The sequence below is a fragment of the Orcinus orca genome, chromosome 11 (assembly GCF_937001465.1).
Source record: "Orcinus orca chromosome 11, mOrcOrc1.1, whole genome shotgun sequence".
NCBI classification, from domain to species: Eukaryota; Metazoa; Chordata; class Mammalia; order Artiodactyla; family Delphinidae; genus Orcinus; species Orcinus orca.
The window spans coordinates 89,192,395-89,212,458 of NC_064569.1; the positions used below are offsets into that span (position 1 = coordinate 89,192,395).

At 46.4% G+C, this 20,064-nt stretch overlaps 1 protein-coding gene across 1 annotated transcript in view; it reads right to left on the reverse strand.

Annotated features, from left to right (window-relative positions):
• LARGE1 (LARGE xylosyl- and glucuronyltransferase 1) overlaps positions 1–20,064 on the reverse strand; it is a 585,040-nt gene that overhangs the window by 103,755 nt on the left and 461,221 nt on the right. The window contains exon 7 of the mRNA XM_004269399.4: positions 16,638–16,742. Coding sequence (XP_004269447.1) covers positions 16,638–16,742 — 105 coding nt within the window. The remainder of the gene's footprint in view (positions 1–16,637; positions 16,743–20,064) is intronic.

The following is a 20,064-nucleotide window of genomic DNA, read 5'->3' on the forward strand; positions in this document are numbered from 1 at the left end:
CCTTTCCCCTTTATCTTTGGAGACGTCTCTCTCCAGTTAAAAGCAGGACTAGAATCAAAGAAAAATGGAAAAAAAAAAAAAAAAAAGGACTAGATCTCATGCGATTTTGTCCTTTCAGTGCCTAGAAAAGAAATCATATTTGCATAACAACTAAGTTGGGTGAAAGTAACCAATAATTATTGAGCATCTATACTAGTTCTAGATCATTGGGTTCTGTGCTCTGTTTACAATAGCTTATTTAATCCTCACAACAGCCTATTAAGGACATCTTCTTATTCTCATCTTCCTGCTGTGGAAAGCTAGGTGGCACAGGCAAGATCCTGATCCAAGTCTGGATTCCCCAAATTATGTTCCTTCTGCTAAGCTGCAAGCTTTCACTGGTAATCTTTTTCTTAAAGGGCCAGACTATATATTTTTGGCCCTGTGAGCCAATAAGTCTCTGTTGCAGCTACTCAACTTCTGCCAGTTTTAGCCCCAGCGCAGCCACAGACAAAACAAAAATGAATGGTGTGGCTGTGTGTCGATCAATCTTCATTACTGGACGCTGAAATCTGAATTTCATATTTTTATGTGCCGCAAAACACACTTGTCTTTTGATTTCTCTTCTCAGTTGTTAAAAAATGTGAAAACCATTCCTCTCTTGAGACAAACAAAAGTAGGTGGTGGGTAAATCTGGCATGAACCAACCCCTGCTGTAAACAGTTAAACATTCCTTAGGAAGATATGAAATTGACTCTGAATGAGATTAAGGGTTAAATGTTTCCTCAGTATATGTGCTGCTGCTGCAACTTGATGCTAGGCTTTTCCTGAAGACGGGAGGCATGTTTTCTACTGCTTTTGTTGTCCCCTTGAGCAGAGCTGACGACGAGCCCGCCTGCACTGCGCTGGGCATTCAATCTGCGCTGAATACATGTGGGTCCGACCGGCAAAGCTTGCCTGGGAAGGACAGCAACTTGAGCCATTTCTCTCAGATAATTGTCTGAGCTGAGATTCCCTTACTTAGAGCAGGTCCCACAGGGCTCTGCTAACCAATTCAGGATCGGTCTTGCCATTCTGATTCAGATACCTCTGACCTGCTGTGGAGAAATGTCGCATATGCTGTAAGAGGAGATTGGGCAATTGAGGGTCCAGGGCGACAAGGTGGAGGCGGGGGAGGAGGGATGTCTAAGCATAAAGGTGGTTGACAGGAACAGCTCTCAAGGAGATGACTAGGAGGCGGCTCTCTCCTTTTCTACGATGTCACTCACATTTTTTTGCTGGGTTCTGTCAGTCCCAGGGAAAGCACAGGATGGTAATCCAGACAAGGACAGAGGTGCAAAGAAACCACTGGAGGGGAACCCCTGCACCTCCTCCATCTGGGTATTTACGGATGATAATCCCTTGCAATTGCTCCTCAGTCTTTTTTTAAGGTTTGTTTTATTTTAACTTTATTGAGGAATAGTTGACACATAACTGTATTATTTAACGTGTCCAACATGATGATCTGACATACCTATATGTTGTAGAATGATTATCAAGACAATTAATGCAACCATCGCATCACACAGGTAACATAGGTAACTCTCCAAAGAAACTGAAATCAGTATTTTGAAGAGATAGCTACACACCATGTTCTCTGCAGCATTATAGCCAAGATATGGAAAAACCTACAAGTCCTTTGAGGATGAATGGATAAAGAAAAACATGAGATAGATATATATCTATAAAAGAAGATTAAGAAAATGTTTCCTCAGTATATGTATATATAATGTGTACACACACACACACACACACACACACACACGGTGGAATACTATTCAGCCTTAAAAAAAAATGCAATCCTGCCATCTGTGATAGCATGGATGAATCTGGAGGGCATTATCCTAGGTCTTTCTTGACAGTAGCCGCCTGAGGCTAGGATTCTGGTGTCACTTAAGCATCCCCAGAGCCTAGCGTGGGGCCTGATATTATCCACAGCTAATACTCAAAATATCTTGAGCTGAATGAATATACACAAATTCAAATAGCTAGGGAGTCCTGGAGTCTGGTGATGGTTAGGAAAACAGGACAAAGGGGATGAAGAGAAAAGGTACTCTTTCCTTTAGGACCTTTCCAAAGAAAGGTAGTAAAGTGCAAATGAGTGTCTTTATAATGCAATACTGGGAAAGATAAGGAAGCATTCCTATCTGGTAGATAGGATATCTGGTAGGTAGGAATCACCTGTATGATTTTATTTTTATTTTTTATTCAAGTATAATTGACTCACAATATTATGTTAGTTTTAGGTGTACACCTGCATGGTTTTAGAAACTACTGACAGAGGGGTCTCATATCAGAGGTTCTGATGGTTTAAGGTGAGCCCTAGACTCACAGTTTTTAAATTCTCCCCAGGTGATTTCAATGTGCAGCCATGATTCTGAAGTATGTTCTAAGGTATGATTTTGAATAATCACGTAAACCTTCCATAGAATACAGTGAGAACTGAATGAGATCAAGCATGAAAAGCACTTAGCATAGGCTTGGCACAAAGTAAACGCTCAGGGAATGTTAGCTGGTGATCTGAACACAATACTGGGCCTTCAATTCGTAGATGGCAGCAGGTTACAAGGTGGTCCACAGCTGTCTACTCCTGTGTGTCGGGGAAGGGGCTGGACTTACCCTCTGGGACAGATCTCAGCGACTGCGCCACCAATCTCAAGCACCGAAGCCCTGAGAAGAGACTGCAAGGTACGCTTAAGCAAGGGCTCTGTTGTCCGCTAGCTCTGCTAACTTCTGAAGTCAATTAGCCTCTCTGTGCCACCATCGGCTCCTCTAAAACAGGGATTACGTGAGCGAATGCACATGAATGCGCGAGTCAAGTCGAAGAGATGGGGACTGTGAACTTGAGAGACCTCCAGGAAATCAGATGCCTCTTCTCATCATAAATATGCCTTCCAGGAAACCGTGCACTGAATGAATACCCGATTATTTTCTTTACGGCAGGAAGATTCAGGATCACATGTTCCCTTTCTCTCCCTTGCACTGCAAACTGAACAACACAGGTGTCAGGGTGGCTGGGACCTGAGTGAGTGACACAGAAACCAGTGACCTTGCGTGGATTGGCAGAGTGGGGCAGAAACGTTTTCGGGAAATGGCCACCTCTTATGTCCACTAACAGGCCAGGTCAATTCAATTAGCCCCAGAGCTGAAATGCCAGAGCCAGGTAGAGTTACCCACAGCAAGGAAAGGGCTCTGCTTTACTTAGCCGCTGGTCCATCACTCATGGCTTCAAAGGCCTAGCTGGATCTTTTAGTCAGAGATCACCTGCCTATGTCAAAAAAAAAAACCAAAAAAAAACTGAAATTAAGTTCTGTGTTAGGTGGGTGGAGCTGCTATAGCAAAGTACCATGGACTGTGTAGTTTATGCAACAGAAATTAATTTTCTCAGAGTTCTGGAGGCTGCTCTTATAAAAGAGATCTCACAAAACTCCCTCATGCCTTCCACCAGGAAGACGGCCGTCTATGAACCAGGAAGTGAGCCCTCACCAGACACAGAATCTGCTGGCACCTCCAATCTGCCGGTCCCCAGAACTGTGAGGAACAAATTTCCATCGTTTATAAGCCCCCAGCCTACGGTATTCTGCTGTAGCAGCCTAAAAGGACTAAGACAGAATCATTATTCTCAATTCACAGAAGAGGACACTGGGGCTTGGAGAGATGGACTGACTACCTTAAGTCCAGATGCACAAGCAGTAGGTGACAAACTCAGGAGGAGCGCCCAGCGTCCTGTTCTCCAGTTTGACAGATGCAGCCATTCTAGTTCACCTGGACAATGGCAGGTGAGGGCCAGCTCAGTGGAAAAGTTTTGGTTTTGCTTTTGGTTTCTTTTTGTGTTGTTTCCCATTATGCAGCACACAGAAGCCTTCTGATTTACTTATCAAAGAGGAAGAAAAACCACGAGGCTACCAACAGAACTACCCGGGAAATAGAAAGAATGATTTATAAGGAAAAGAGTTTGCGCGAAAAGGTCTCTCTTAGAGGGTGAGGAGAAGTTGGGGGCAGTCTTCTTGCACTGAAGGTCAGATTCTGGAAGCCTCAAATTAAATACACATTCTCTCCCGTGAGGCCGTGCAAGGGGAAGGAGGAAGGAATGACAGAGTAACTCTTCTAGAACAGTGGCTTTGGCTCAGGAGGGCGGGCGATGGGCAAGCTTGCCATCTTTTCAGGATGCTGCTGGGAAAACTCTTTAGCAGCTCAGTATAATTAGAGGTCCCCCCGACCAAGTCCGATAAGCAGCGGGGCTTGCGCTTGGCTGCGTCGTGAGGGTACTTCAGAGGACCCAGTGCCGCTGAAGGCAATGCGGTGGGTTAAGTGCCCGGGGCCTGCTGATGGGAGCTTCCGCGTAGCGTTTGAACAGGCTGCTCCTCTGCGTTAGGAGATGAAAACCTGGCTCAGGGACAAGACATAAATGGAGACAATAAAAATGGCAAGAGGATGTTGGGTGAGGGTGGTTTCTCCCTAGGGCCTGGAGCAAAACTGTGCGTTGTTTAAAACCCCACCAGCCTGCTGGATAAAGCTGAACTGCCTCTTTAGCATTCAGACCTTAGACCTACCCAGCTCCCAGCCTCACTGCTTACCTGCATGAACCTCCCATCTATCTCCACGGCTGGGCCAGGAATCCTAGCTACTCTGTATTGAGTGCTTCCTGTTTGTCAGGTATTTCCATTCACTTAATCTTTCCAGCAACCCTGTGAGTCTGTACTGATGTCCCTATTGTACAGATGAGGAAAGTCGGCCAAAAAAACCCCAAAATGGAAAAAAAGATGAAGGGATATGCCCAAGGCCATTCTACTAGAAAGGATGGAGACAGAGGTTGGGCACTTAGGCACTCCCTGTATACTGGGCAGAGTCCATGTTGATTAAATTAAATAGACAAACTATGCATTGTTCCCTGACCCTGCCAAGTATTTCCACACTTGCTGCTCTGTTGGCCTGGAACATGCACTCCACCTTCCCCACTTACAGCCCTCCTGGCTCTGACACTCTTCTCAGTGCATCCAAGCAGGTCTCTACCTTAGCTCTCTGTACCATGGATGTGCCCCTCCAACACAGCAGCCAACCACATGGCATTTAATTGTCCTTAACCTCCTGATCTTTTTTTTTTTTGCGGTACGCGGGCCTTAAACTGCTGTGGCCTCTCCCGTTGCGGAACACAGGCTCCGGATGTGCAGGCTCAGCGGCCATGGCTCATGGGCCCAGCCGCTTCGCGGCATGTGGGATCTTCCTGGACCGGGGCACGAACCTGTGTCCCCTGCATCAGCAGGCGGACTCTCAACCACGGCGCCACCAGGGAAGCCCAACCTCCTGATCTTTGAGTCTACGGTGGACCACCTGTAGGGGGCAGGGGGTGATGACGGTGCAAGCAGAGACTACACCTTATTTTTAATTTCTACTCCTGGTGCAGGGTCCAATGCCAGGCCAGTACCTGCTGAGGGCTTCGCCTACTGAATGCGCAACACGGTAAGAACTGGGAATACAGAATGTTTCCCACCAGCAGCTTTCCATGCTCCCTTCCATGCCCAGAAAGGAAGGAGACCAGAAGACTGGAATTCACTTACTCATTCAACAAATATTTATTGAGAGCTTTCCATGTCCCAGATGGGGACACAGGAATAAACAAAACAAGATCCTTGCCCTCATGGAACTTGCATTTTTATGGGCAAAGTCAGGGATATGAGTTTCCTCTTGCTGCCATAACAAATTACCTTAGGAGCTTAAAACATATCAATTTATTACTTCACAGTTGTATAGGTCAGAAATCTAGGGGCTGGGCTGGGCCGGGATCTCTGCTTGGACTCTCACAAGGTCAAAATCAAGGTGTCAGCCAGCTTGGATCTTATCTGGAGGCTCTCTCTGGGGGGAGAATCTAGTCCAAGCTCATCACGTTGTTAGCAGAATTCAGTTCCTTGCGGTTGTAAGACTGAGCTCCCCTCTTGTTTGCTGTCGGCTGGGAGACTTTACTGGCTCCTAACGGCTACTTACATCCCTTGTCACTTTGTCCTCTCTATCTTCAAACTAGTAAAGGCACAGTGAGTCTTCCTCATGCTTCAAATCTGAATTTCCTTCTGCAATATCTGTTCTGCTTCTAGGTAGAGGAAGTTCTCTGCTTTTAAGGACTCCTGTGATTAGACTGGGCCTCTTGGATAATCCAGGATAATCTCCCTATTTTAAGGCCCGTAATTACAGCTACAAAGTCTCTTTTGCCATGTAACATAATATAATCACAGGTTCCAGGGATTAGGGCATGGACTTCTTTGCCGGGGTCATTCTGCCTACCAAATAGGCAGCAGGGGAATAATAAAAATTTTATTTGATTTTTATATTTGATATTTTTACTTGATGTATATATTTTATAATGTTGCTGGAAAGTGCAATGAAGAATAATAAATCTGAGTGAGGGGATCGAGGGTGCTCCTTTGGATAAGATGGTCAGGGAAGCCCACCATGAGGGGATAACATCCAAGTGGACAGAAGGAGGTAATGGGACGAGCGGGGGGGCGGTGTGGGAGGCTGGCAGAAGAGCAGTCTGGACAGAGGGCTGAGGCCCAGGGTGGGAATGCACTGGGCAACTGTCAGGAGGCCAGCGGGGCTGAAGGAGTGCCCAAGGAAGAGCAGGGGCCACGTGACTAGAGAGTTAGCCGAGGCCAACCCAGGAAGGCTCTTTTCCCCTGCGCTGTGCTTTGCCGTGATTCACTCTGGGCTGCTGGTGGTCTTTACAAACTCTAGAGCTAAGGCGGGAAAACAGGACCAGATGCATGGCTCTAAAGCACGTTAATCGAGAGCTCAGAGGGCATGGAAGGCAGAACCGATGGCATTCGGAATCTGAGCACTTGGAGAATCTGATTTGAGCATTACTAGACTGTAGTGAGGGGAACAGGAATGGCCCGGACATGGGCTAAGCATCTGGGGCTTGGTGAAGGCCTGCTTGATGTCTCTGACCAGGGGATGTGAGGCACGATGATGCGAAAGGAACACACACATCCAGATCCACTCCTGCTTGGGGGTCTCTGCACTTGCCCCTCTCTCTCTGCCTGGAACGCTATTATTCTAGATCTTGTAGATCAAGCCATCTTGTAGCATGGCGACAACTTCCAGTCCTCAGGTCTTTAGCTCAAATGTTATTCCCGCAGAGAACCCTTCTGTAAAAGATGGCTCTTTCTAGAAGAATCCAATTCCCTCCATACTTCCCAGCCATCACATTATGTCAGGGTTTCCCAGACTCAGAACTACTGACACTTTGGGCTGGACAATTCTTCGCTGTAGGAGACTCTCCTGTTCACTGCAGGATGTGTGGCAGCCTCCCTGGCCTTTACCCACTAAAGGCCAAGAGCATCTCCCTAGTGTGACAACGAAAAATGTCTCTGGACATTGCCAATGTCCCCTGGGGCACCAAATCTGCCACCAACGCCCACTGATAACCGCTGTTCTATGTCACTGTCTTCAAAACAGCATCTTCCAAAATTATTTATTTCATTCGACCACAAATACTTACTCAATGTCTAGTATATGCCAGGAATGATTCTAGGTACAGGAGATAAAGCAGGAAAATTGACAGACAGAATTATTACAACCCTTGAGGAACTTATATCCTCATGGAAAGAGACAGATAGCTAAGAAGAAAATGGACAGAATGATCATAGGCCAGAAGGCGATAAACACCGTGGAGGAGGAAGAGGCAGGGTGGGGGCACGAGGCTGCAGTTTGCAGCCGGAGAGACTCACGGGGGTCGTGTTCAAGGAACAGAGGGAAGGCAGAACGACGGGCGCTGGGTGGGTGCAGGAGCCCAGGAGGAGACGGCACCAAAGGACACCAGGGCAAGACTGCTTCTCTCCCACAATGACAAGCAACCTCCCATGAAGAGGGCTCCTTTTTGTCTTGGTCAGTGGCATCCCCAGGCCAAGAAACGTGAATAGACAAATGAGTGGTCAGCTCTGGGGAGGGCGAGCTCAGCCCCAGGTGTCTTCACTGGACAAGGGACAGAGTTCCTATCAAAAGATGCTGAAGAGCCACATTGTGGGGCCCACTTTTGAACCTCAAATAGAAAAGGAAAGGGCAAGTGCTAATCGCTGATATTTATTGATCCAGACACTGTCTCAGGCACTTTTCAAATATTATCTCATTTCTTCAGCAAAGCAACCCTGTTAGGTGGGAACTCTTTTTGTCCTGACATGATAACTAAAGAAAAGATTGTTAATTGCCCAGAACCATGAAGGCAGGACTCGAACCCAGGGTAGTTCATCTCCAGAACATAAGCAATACTGTCTTTTAGCAGGAAGAATGAAATAGGAGCTCCGGAAGCACAGGGTGACGGCCAGCCGCCCTGCAGTCTCTTTGGCCACTTTTAAGGGATGACGACATGCACCCGCTGCTACATTTACTGAGCACTGACGACATGCCCAATCTCGTCCTATCAGAGTAAATGTACTCTGTCACCTCATTGGCCTACCACAGTCCTTTGTGAGGCAGAAACAACAGCCGCCTCCATCTCACATGTGAATAAACCCGGGCTCAGAGAACCAGTGATGTGCAGGGAACCAGGGGTGTTAGGTCCCCAGAAGAGAAGAATGCGATGTATTGTTCACCTTCTCTCCCTCAGATATCTAAGGGGTCATCAGGCGGACGAGGGAGACTTATTCCGTATGAACCCACAAGGCAGCACTAAGGCCAAAGGAGATTCTGGTTCAGGATATGAAGTGGACAAGCTCTGGGTAAAATCACTGAACCAGTTCCCTGTGCTCTACGGCAGGACCTTACTGTTTACCCATTCTATATATGCTAGTTTGCACCTACTAATCCCAAACTCCCAATCCGTCCCTCCCGCAGCTCCCCCAGGACAGGAAGCACTCTTATTAGTTGACATCAACCTCCAGGGAGATCTTGGGCACATCACGGCTTTGCGTGTGAGTCAGCCCGTTGAACACCTGCAACGCCTTGGATTCATGACTCTTAATGGGGATAGAACCCCTTTCCGGGACAGGCTGGCACAATGAAGAGTTCCTGCATCCTGCGTGGGTCCCACTGGACATGCATGTTATACTTGTGCATAACTGTCATAACTATCTGAGTCTGAAACTAATACTACTTCCAAAACAGAGTGCTTTTCTGGGGCATCATTTAACAGACACTGAACTTGGAATACAAGCAAAGATGGTTATTTCCTGCTGCCTGAAGAGTTGGTCACTAGATTGGAAAACTTCTCACAGATGGCAAACCCCGCTCACGGAACCTGGACCGCCAGTGTCCCATTAGAACCATCTTGCTTTGTAGCTGCCACACTGAAGACAGCTCTCTCCCAAGCACAGGCATACAAGCATCTAGTACTTCATTAACTTCATTATGCCTTTGACTATAGCCAAGCCTGAGCAATTACACATTGCAGTCAATATTATTTTATAGTATGAATTTCCTTTTTTTCTTTATATCATAGCTAGGGAACTGTACTGATTTTTTTGACGTTATATTTGTAGACCATGTAATATAGGTAATCTTTGGATTTTATTCCAGGATTGTAAAAGAGGCACTCAAGACATTTGTTACCAAAAAAAAGGGGCAAGGCCACTGGCTGAAAGAACAGAACGCATTTTCATTATTTTTGCAGTTGACCCTAAGTTGAAAACTAAAATGAAGTCAAATAAAAGGCCACAAAGGTTGGCCTAACTCCAATAACACTCGCCAGAGATAAATATTAAGTCTGTGCCTTAGGGTCAATAAATCTACTACAGGAGCACGGAACTGGGAACCTTTGGCCGAACGGTCATTCAGGGAGCTTTTCAGTTGAACTCAAGTTCAACTGGAGCTTGATGTGCAAATGGCCATGCAAGTCTGACCTAGGAGGCTGGTATGCATCAGAACGTGTAGGGAGCATGTTTACAATAGTGGTTACCTGGCCTCATCTTTCAAGATTCAGATTCAGTCTCTCCAGGTTAGGGCCTGGAAAGTAACATCTTAAATAGGCATTTTAAGTGATTCAGAAAAGTGGGTGGAAGTGTCCAGGTGGAGGTGTGAGCCTTTGATAAGAGCCAGAACGTGTCATCTGAATTAGAATGTCACCCTTGAAGACAGAGATTGGGGCTATCTAGAGGCGACCCACCAATCAGTATGGTGAGAGGTTTAAAGCCGTCTCACACCCCATTCCTTCCCATGGAAAGTTCTGGAGGGCTGCTAGCTGGTGACTGGCTTCAGATATGTAACGACACAGAGGATGTTGATTAAGAAGGTACAATTTTATGGTGCCTATGCCCTTATAGTAGAAAAATGAATGAGAACCTGCAGAACAAAAGACAGTAAACATTTCTATTAAGTGTGGTGTCAGATGAACCGTTCCTTGAACCACAAGCATCTTTCATAGGGATTATTCTACAAACTCCATTTAAATACTTCTACACCAAGGGCTTGGGATACAGAGCTCAAAAAGTGATCACCTCTGTCCTCCGAGTTCACAGAGGTAGGGGCGGTTGTTTCCAAACTTGTTTCCATAGTTCTACGATCAAGTAAGAGTGGGGAATGCTGGTGGGTTTAACAGCTTTACTTCTGGATTTTCCAGCATCTCTAATATGCCAACATGAAATCTGAATCTCCAAGGCAGGGATGCAATATGCAGATTTCTCAACCTTAGCTGTCCACGGTTCACAGTTTCTGAACACATGCTACCATCACCTGCAATATCTCCTAGAATCAGTCTAGAAAATGATGGTCCAGGGTTATTGCAGGGATGATGTTCAACTCTGAATCTCAATCAGGCTAGAGGCTCAAGTCACTGAATTTATTTACAGATAAGCAAACTCTCCTCTACTAGACAATCATCTTTTTTTAAGAAATAAATTTATTTATTTTTTTTGGCTGTGTTGGATCTTCGCTGCTGTGAGTGGGCTTTCTCTAGTTGCGGCGAGTGGGGGCATCTCTTGTTGCAGAGCATGGGCTCTAGCCGCACAGGCTTCAGTAGTTGTGGCACGTGGGCTCAGTAGTTGTGGCACGCGGGCTCAGTAGTTGTGGCTCGCGGGCTCTAGAGCGCAGGCTCAGTAGTTGTGGTGCACGGGCTTAGTTGCTCCATGGCATGTGGGATCTTCCCGGAACAGGGATCGACCCTGTGTCCCCTGCATTGGCGGGGGGATTCTTAACCACTGGGCCACAAGGGAAGCCCAATTGGTATCACATTTAAAAAAATCATTTTCTGCCCTAAATAACAGGCACTCAGTAGCATGTGCTGAAGGAAGAAACTACATTTAAATCTGGTTTCTCTGGACGTACTTATTACAGACAGAAATCATCCAATCCCAATATTCCTTCAGAGCATGAAGAGATCTTGGTTCTTGACCCAAGAGACAAAGAGGGCTCAGGGAAATGAAAAGACTGGCCTAGGGCTGCAGAATGCCAGGTGCCAGAGGGAGAGCAGAGGGTGGCCCTACAGCCCACACTGCCAGTTGTCCCACTAAAGCTATTTCTTTAACAGCTGTTAAGCAAGTTGTCAAATGTTGGCTCCTTCGATCACCACCATGGAATTCGCCACCGTGTCTGACTTTACCACGAATTTCCTTCCCTTTACTTCTTCACAGCCCAGTTTGCTCCAACCTCAGAGGTGAGTCAGTCCTTGAATGTCCCAATTTTGTTGTTCTGTAGATAAGGATTCCTAGAGAAATTCTTCCTCCCTCCCTGGAGAGCCAGGCCTCCATCTGCCTGTCTCTGGCCTAATTTGGGGACTGAAAGGAACAGGATGCATTTTACTTTTAAATTGTTCCTGAAAGCACATCTTCTGGTTAATATTATATCCTTAGTATGTCTCAGGGAGGACACATCCTCTCTGTGAGTAACGTCTAGGATCCCGTGCAGACAAGCCTCCTGTAAACTTGCCACCTTCTTTCTACTGGCCTGCCTTCCCCGGTCCCTTCTCCAATCACCTGCTACTTTGAGCTCTCTTTTCCTTTCTGTTCTTTGCTGGTGTTTGTTTTTAATATATTCACTCTCAGCATATGAACTGGAGTGGGTTGAATCTTTATGAGACTATCATAATCTTGGTTTCATTTGTTTGTTTTTTAAAGTCCTGCAGACAGCTGCTTGCACCTAGGAGATGATGAACTGACAGAATGGTCGGGAATGGACACATCTCTGCGCGAGGATACGGGAGTTCTCCTTTATTCCACCTGAATGGCTGTAGCAAGGACCCTGAGCGGCGGCTGTCTGGACATCCACAGCTGCTGTGGTTTAGCAGCTCCCTTCATAGGGAATTAAGTTGTAAACCGCTCCAGGAAGAAGGGAGCCGGATGAGTGGGAGAGGTGGGCAGATCTTCCCTCATCTTTTAGGACCCCGGGGGCTTTGTGCAAGCAGACTGGGAAAGAAAAACAAAGAGGAAGGGAAACTGGCTGGCTCTTTGAAGGCGAGTGTCTAGCATACAAGACAATTCTAGGAATTAACAAAGATGACGCATGGTAAGGTGCCTTGTAGGATGCCTGGTGAATGCAGCTGTATCTGATAAATGTGGCTGAACCTGAATTACTTGAAAACAGATGCTAGGCTGTGGTCAGGAGGAGAAAGAAAAACAACCACCAACTTCCAGAAGCACTTGGGTTGACCAGCTCCCCTGTAACTATACCACCACCTTGGAGCCTCACAGCGGGCTCTGGGATAGGACTATCATTCTCAGATAACAGATGAGGAACCTAAGGCTTGGAGAGCTTGAGCAGCTTTCCAAAGGCACAAAGTTGAAAAGCGTCAAGGTCAAGTCTTAAGGGCAGATCTTCCAGCTCCAACATTTTATGCATTTTCTGGGGCTTTTTAAAGTAGAATCGGCTGATATACAAACTAACATTGTCATTTTTTTTTCTAAAATGATATGAAAAGTTAACCTTTTCTAGTTGGTGGAGAGATTAAAAACTGCAAGGTGACTGCATTATATTTGGGGAAAAGCAAGAAAATGTCCTGGTTCTTTCTGACCCGAGAGCTTAGGAGACCTCAGCAAACCCTAGGGAACCAGGTAACCACCATTTTTAAAGCAGGTGGATCCCATTCCCTGATGAAATAAGTGGCAGAAAAATGCAACAGGACACAGGCTAAGTTCATTAAACAAGTTACCCCATTAACCCTCACACACTAGGTGGTGGTGTTATTTATCCTGTTTTATTAGGGAGAGAACTAAGGTTCAAGGAGGTGAAGCAACTTGGCCAAGCTCCCAGAGGATAAACGGCTAAATTCCAGCCTAACCAGACCTGTCTTGGCTTCCCAGCACCAAGCTGAAGGCTCAGCACGGGGCTTGGCTGGAGATACCCCGTCTGGAGGCTTGAGATGCGCTGGGATTCAGGGGCGCAGGTTCTCTCCAGTGGAGTCCTGACAATTTCCGTTAGAATCTAAGTGTCTGGATGACTCATCCACTGATGTGTGGCACAATCCTCAGTCTTAAAATAACAAATTCCCATCATGAAAGTCAATGCATTTCGATGTCGCAGAAATCCTTTTCTAACGATCACTTGGTGTCACTGGCTTATTTAAATGGATACATCACTTCTAACAGGGCTTTCTCCCATCTGCTCTGCCCTTTTAGAAGCAGCCAGAAGGGAAGCAACTCACTGCCTTGGTCTATCAAGTAGGGGCTGCAGAGGGTTTAGGTACCTGTCTGTCTCCTGAAGGAGGGGACATGCCATTTGGGTCATAATAAATTCCCCAGTGTGCTACACTGTTCTTCCTCCTGCAAACCCAGATTGATGACCGGTGGTTTCTGTTTGATGCAGATAACCATGACCCCGATGCTGTGTCCTAGAGGCACTGCAGTTCATCTCCATGTGACATTTTCTATTATTCTATGCTGTGGAAGGCAGGAACTAAACACACACCAGGGCTCACCTGAGATGCCCCTTCTCCCACCTGATAAGCATGGGTGTCCCGAGCTTTAGGAAAGCCGGGAGTGAATGTGTGGAAACCCAGGCACAGGAGATCAACGTGAGGTGATCATTTGCTGAGCAGAAGCAGCATGGAGGGCCCTCTCACTGGCCCACTGTGGGTTCCTAAAGGGTCCAGCCTCAAATGCGCTGAGAAAACAGTTCCTGGGGAAGCTTGCAGGAAGGGGTAATGGGGTGCCACGTTTTATCAGAGCAGACCCTTGGACCTTCTGCTCCAGAAACATCCTGGAGGCTTCCTTTAGGGCAGAATCCTGGACCCCTCCCCAGACCTTTCAAGAGTCTAGGACTCCACATTTAAAAAAAGTATTCTTGATAGAATAGAAGCCACTAAAGTTCAAGCTAGGAAGGTTAGCAGTTAATAGGCTCCTTACTTATCAGACTACATACTTTCACTCTCTAAGCTTGAGTTTCCTGGGTATAAAACAGAGATAAGAATAGCCCCTGCCTCATGAGGTTAGTGTGAGGATCGGATGAGATGAACACCTAGAATGCACCAGGGACAGCACCTGGTCAATACTTAGCTGGGAAGCAGAGGCTTACCCATTATTAAAACACCGAAATACCTCTAAATCAGCTAAGAAAAGCTGCTGCTCTGAGCCCCTTTGCGCTCCCTCCCTGAACCTGGCCCCTCTCAGGGACTCCCCAGAATTTCCCACCATCCAGCAACTCACGGGTGAATGCCCAGCACAGCCTCCAGGATGCAGCCTGGGTCTGTGAAGGGCTGGTGGTTACCATTCTTCCATTGCAACCCCTGCAGGCTGTGATGCCTGGTAGGTGTTACATCCCGTGAGGCATGCCTGGACGTTCTGGCAAACGTTGGCTAAAGGAATGTCCCCCCAGTGCAAAGGACAGCTTTCAGTGAAGGCCTCCCTAACCTCTGGCTGCCCAGGACACTGACCCTGGACCTTTCTTTCCTTGTCTTATTCCAGCTTTGACCCCCGCTCTGACCTGACCTCGGAACTTTCACTTCTGGAAGCTTGACTCTCAGCCTTTTTCCTGTGGCCTCTGGGGCTCCGTGTTTGCACCTGACCTCTCAGGAATCTGACCCTCAGCTCTCAGAGCTGAGTCTGGCTCTTCCCACTACAGACTGACCTTAGTGTCCAGGACAGGCTACCACCTACCACTTTCAGGTGGCGCCATGCCCAGACCCCTGCCCCAACGCAGTACAGCTGGTCCCAGATGCCAGGTCCCAGCCCTTCTTGGCCGGACCTACCCTACTGCCCCCTGAGCTCCAAGTTCCAGTTCCAGGTAGTGGCAAGGAGGATGGAGGGGAAGAAGCAGAATTCAGAGGCATTTCATAGGTAGACAGTGGCAGGACGTGGGCCTAAGGAGAGGGAGGTTGCTCTAGTTTCATCCTTTATAAGCTCCACAAGGTCATGGGCTGTGTCTGGTGTATTAGCATAGGGCCTAGTGCACAGTAAGCATTAGACAGACAAGAGCTGCACAAAGAAAGAAAGAAAGAATGAATGAATGATGCTGTTAACAGAGACAGAAAGAAAAGAGGAGGTGCACATTTTGGGTTAGCAGCAAGGTAGAAAATGGATTTGATTTCAGACACATGGTGTTTAGGGGCTGTGGTATCCCTAAGTACCAATTACCAAATATTTCTGCCTTTTCTTCTTCCAGGCACATGGTCGGGTTGCACTTGGCCACACTACTCGAAGGGGAGCATGACCGCAGGATATACTTCAGCCAATTTCATGTTAGCTCCTCAAAAAGACACATGCACCCCAATGTGCACTGTGGCACTATTTACAAGAGCTGAGACATGGGAGCAACGTAAATGTCCCTTGACAGATGAATGGATAAAGATGTGGTACATATATACAATGGAATACTACTCGGCCATAAAAAAGGGATGAAATAATGCCATTTGCAGCAACATGGATGGACCTAGAGATTATCATACTAAGTAAACCAGACAGAAAAAGACAAATATCATATGATATCACTTGTATGTGGAATCTAAAAAAAAATGATACAAATGAACTTACATACAAGACAGAAATAGACCTAGAGACAGAAAACAAATTTATGGTTACCAAAGTGGAAAGGGAGGGGAGGGATAAATTAGGAGTTTGGGATTAACATATACACACTACTATATATAAAATAGATAACCAACAAGGACCTACTGTATAGCACAGGGAGCAATATTCAATATTTTCTAATAAACCATGAGGGAAAAGAATCTGAAACAAAAAGATATGTATGCACGTATAACTGAATCACTGCTGTACACCTGAAACTAACACAACACTGTAAATCAACTATACTTCAATTATACAAAAAAAGGGAAAAAACAAAATAAAACAAAAAAGAAATTATGTCACTTCTGACAAGACTTTGAGTCAATACACATCAGTAACTTTGCTCCCCATACAAAGATGAATCTTGAATGCTGAGGATGAACACAGATCCTGGGGACCTAAAGTGGACACAATGATCTCTAGTCTCTATTAACAGAGCCAAGGAACCTACAGGTCACACTCGTAAAGCTGTCCCGCTGGATCTGGGGCTGACGGTCAGTCCGGAGAGGGGCTTTTTGGTGAGAATGCCACGGACTGCCACGGCCCAGTAGCAACTTTGCCTGTAGCTGCAGCCCTAAGCAAGAACCAGGAGGCCAACGCCTTATGTACCGTCCAGTGCAGAACTCAGGCAACCAGGTGGCCTTCTCCCGTGCTTTGGCCCACCTCCTGTCCCACCCCCAGCAAGCCACCCTCATGACTTACCTGTGTTGTAGCCCCTTCCAAGGGCAGGCCAAGGGCGGTGATTTTTCCACAGGTTTCCGAGGTACCAATCACTCTGGTTCTCTACCAGGCCCAGGACCTGTTGACCTGTGAAGTACAGAGAATGCAAAGGTCTTAAAAGAAGCCAAGCCACGTGGGACAGTGAGTACTGAACGGCAGATACAACAATGGCAAATCATCGTAACACAGGTTTTGTTATTGGGAGCTTTTATGAGGTGCCAAACTCTTATCTAAGTGCTTCACTTGTATTAATATGTTTAATTCTCACACTTAGGCAGCCCAGCCATTTTCATTATCCCTATTTTATAGAAAAGAAATGGAGGTCGCCCAGAGTACTTAATTAACTTAATTAACAAGGTCATCCAGTTAATCTGTGACAAAGCCAGAGTCCCAAACTATTCATCCGTCCATCTGTCCATCTATCCCTTAACTCACGTGAACACATATTTATTTACTTACATACTCTTCTTCAAATGTTCCAGTTCACTATTTCCCAAGGTATATTAATTTACTGGCTTTTGAGGCAGGAGTTGAGGTAATTTTCTCACTCAGAGAGGAAGAAAGGACCCTTGGTTCATGAGAAGGGAGCCCCCAGAGAAGAGCCACATTCTTGCCGCGTTTTTACTCTCACATCCACTTTGTCTTTTGTCAACAAGCATCACGTCAAGGCAGGCGTGTTTTCTAGAGGAACAATTGCTTCTCTGTCCCCAGAGCTCGGCTTTGACGTGGGCCTCGCCCTCTACTGTACTGAGGCCAACATCAAAGGCGAGTCAGGTCTCTCAATCAATTTCTTAGCAGCTTTAACACCTCAGGTGAGTCCTCCACTCACCCCAATTTCTTAGAGTGTTAATGTTTCTGGACTCAGGTCTTCTAGGTGGGGCAGGCAGCCATCAGAATCAACTATCTTCTATTAGACAACCCTATCCTGCCACGTGCAGAAGGTATTCCCTTGCAACTACTATCAACAGCACTTTACAAACTAGGAACACTGAGGACCGTGATTTGTATAACTTGCGTATCCTGGAGCCAGGATATGAATCAATAGTTATCTGACATCCAGATTCTTTCCACTGTCTCTGCATCACTGCTTACCTTTACAACAAACATTTGAGGTAGAAATTACAAGTCCACATTTTACAGGATGAGATACTGAGACTCAGAAATGTAAGTAACTTGCTAAAGGTCACAGGACTAATGGGCACTGTCTTCCACAGCTAACTGATGTCTTCTGGAGCTAAAATCCTTATATTGTCTGAGAAATACAGCCCTTTCTGACCAAATGAAAGCCTAGCAGCCCATGAAGAAAACACGACGGTTCTCCTGGAATACCACGCTGGGCGACATAGAACCTCTTTGGTGTGATGACAGCTCCCTGAAATGATGGTGTGTGGGTTTGGTGTAATTTATTTGATCAATTTATCGAGCTCCCATCTAAATCACTGCCCCAGCACAAATACATAAATTAGCGGCATAGGAAAAACACTACCACCCACTGTGTCATTGTATATAATCACAACCAAAACATGTAGAATCCCTCAGAAAAACAGGTCACCAATTCAGAAAGTGCAAGAGCTAATCAATTCCACATGCAACAAGCTTGGGACGTTCGTGCACAACAGATCTGAAAGGCGCGGTGCCCTCAGCCGAGCAAGCTGTGTGCTGAGTCCTGATGCTGTAACCTTGTTGGAGAGCCTGTTTAATAACCTCACTCCGAGGCTGGGACTCAAAGGGCATGTGGGGTCCTTGGGGGAGCTGGTTCGTTATTACTAATGACCCCTGGTTGGCGTCACCATGGTTTTTTTTGGCATGATGAAAGAGGGGTGTCATGTGCTCAGAACCGATGAAGGGGAATGACGTTTCACTGAGTTTAGGGCGGCCATCTGAATTTCAGGAGAGGTCATCTTCAGCTACCCGAAAGTCCAAATTCCACTTTCGGACATGCCGTGAATTGTATTCTGCCTCGACCTACTCTTCAGATGAATTTTCTAACAGCCACACGAAAATGCATAGCTTTACTGCTTGTGTCCTCATCTCCATGTCTTGCTCGTACAGCTCTCGCCAGCCTTGCCCCCTGCCACTCCCTATCAGTAATCCTTTCAGGCCCATCTCTGGCAAGAAGCAGACTGTGAATTCCCGCATTAGATGGGGGACATCTCGACTTAGCGCTTCCTCCCGGTATTTGTGCCATCGGCTGACTTATGTCCTGTCAAGGACAGAATGGGTGATGTTCAAGCACACACGCCTCATCTGTAAATGTCCACCTCTCCATTTGTCCAAGGGCAAGGAGTGCATAATATCTAACACACTAATAGGCATGAATAAATGTCTGCTAAATAAATGACATCTGGTGCGTAAATCTCTCCTGAATGGAGACCACTTATGTTACTGTATTAGTGTCCCCACATTTCTGAGGTTGCAAAGCATTTCATCCTCTCCCCACTCGCCAACATCAACATATTCTCTCACTCAGCTCTGGGAACTCTGGCGTCTTCCTCAGTTGCATGGAAAACTGCAAAGATGGTGGCAGCACCTGAAAGCATCTTTTATATGGGTTGCTCTACTGGAGCCTTCAACTCAAGGGCTTCATCTTCAGAGAAGGAGTAGTTTGCGTGGTTAACCTTAAGCCATGTTATCTCAAAGGATAACATCCAAATTCTCCTTCTGTCACTTTGCACCTGGGCTGCATATCCTTTGATGGTGGCAAGCGGCCCTTTCGCATATGCCCGTCCTCTTTAAGGTTAAGAAAACAAAATCCTTAATTAGCAACATGATAGCTGTAATTTTAATATCCACTGGTTGAGAAGGCAAAATAATAAACAGCTACTAAGATTTCATTTTGCTTTTTTAGATGAATTCATTAGCTGCTTCGTCGATGATTAAAGCGACAGCTGGGCTTTGCAAGTGGGCTTGTGAATACCCTGGGCTAACTGCCTTCACCCCTGCAGAGGTCTGTGTCCGTGGACCGGAAACCGCGTGCAGCAGTGTAGCCAGAGGGGAAGGCTGGGGCCAGGCTGCCTGGTTCCTATTTCTAGCTCTGCCACTTTTTAGCTGTGTAGCCTTGAAGAAATTACTTAACCTCTCTGTGCCCCAGTATCTAACTGCTGTGGCTTCACATGTTTAAATGACTTCATATGTGTTAAGGGCTAACCACAGGGGCTGGGGCATATTAAAAACTATATAAGTAATAGCTCTTCTTAAATATCATCATTCAAGCTCATCGGTCAGCTTCTGAAAGACAGTGAGCCCATCCAAATGGTTTTCTTTTTGAAGGCCCTCTAGCACAACAATTAAGTCCTTCTAGAAGTTTGTTTCTTTAAGTGTGGTCTGAGGACCAACTGCTACATAAACACCTGGGCTTCTTGTTAAGCGTGCAGATTCCCAGGCCTCAACTGTGAAGTTAACTGTGACC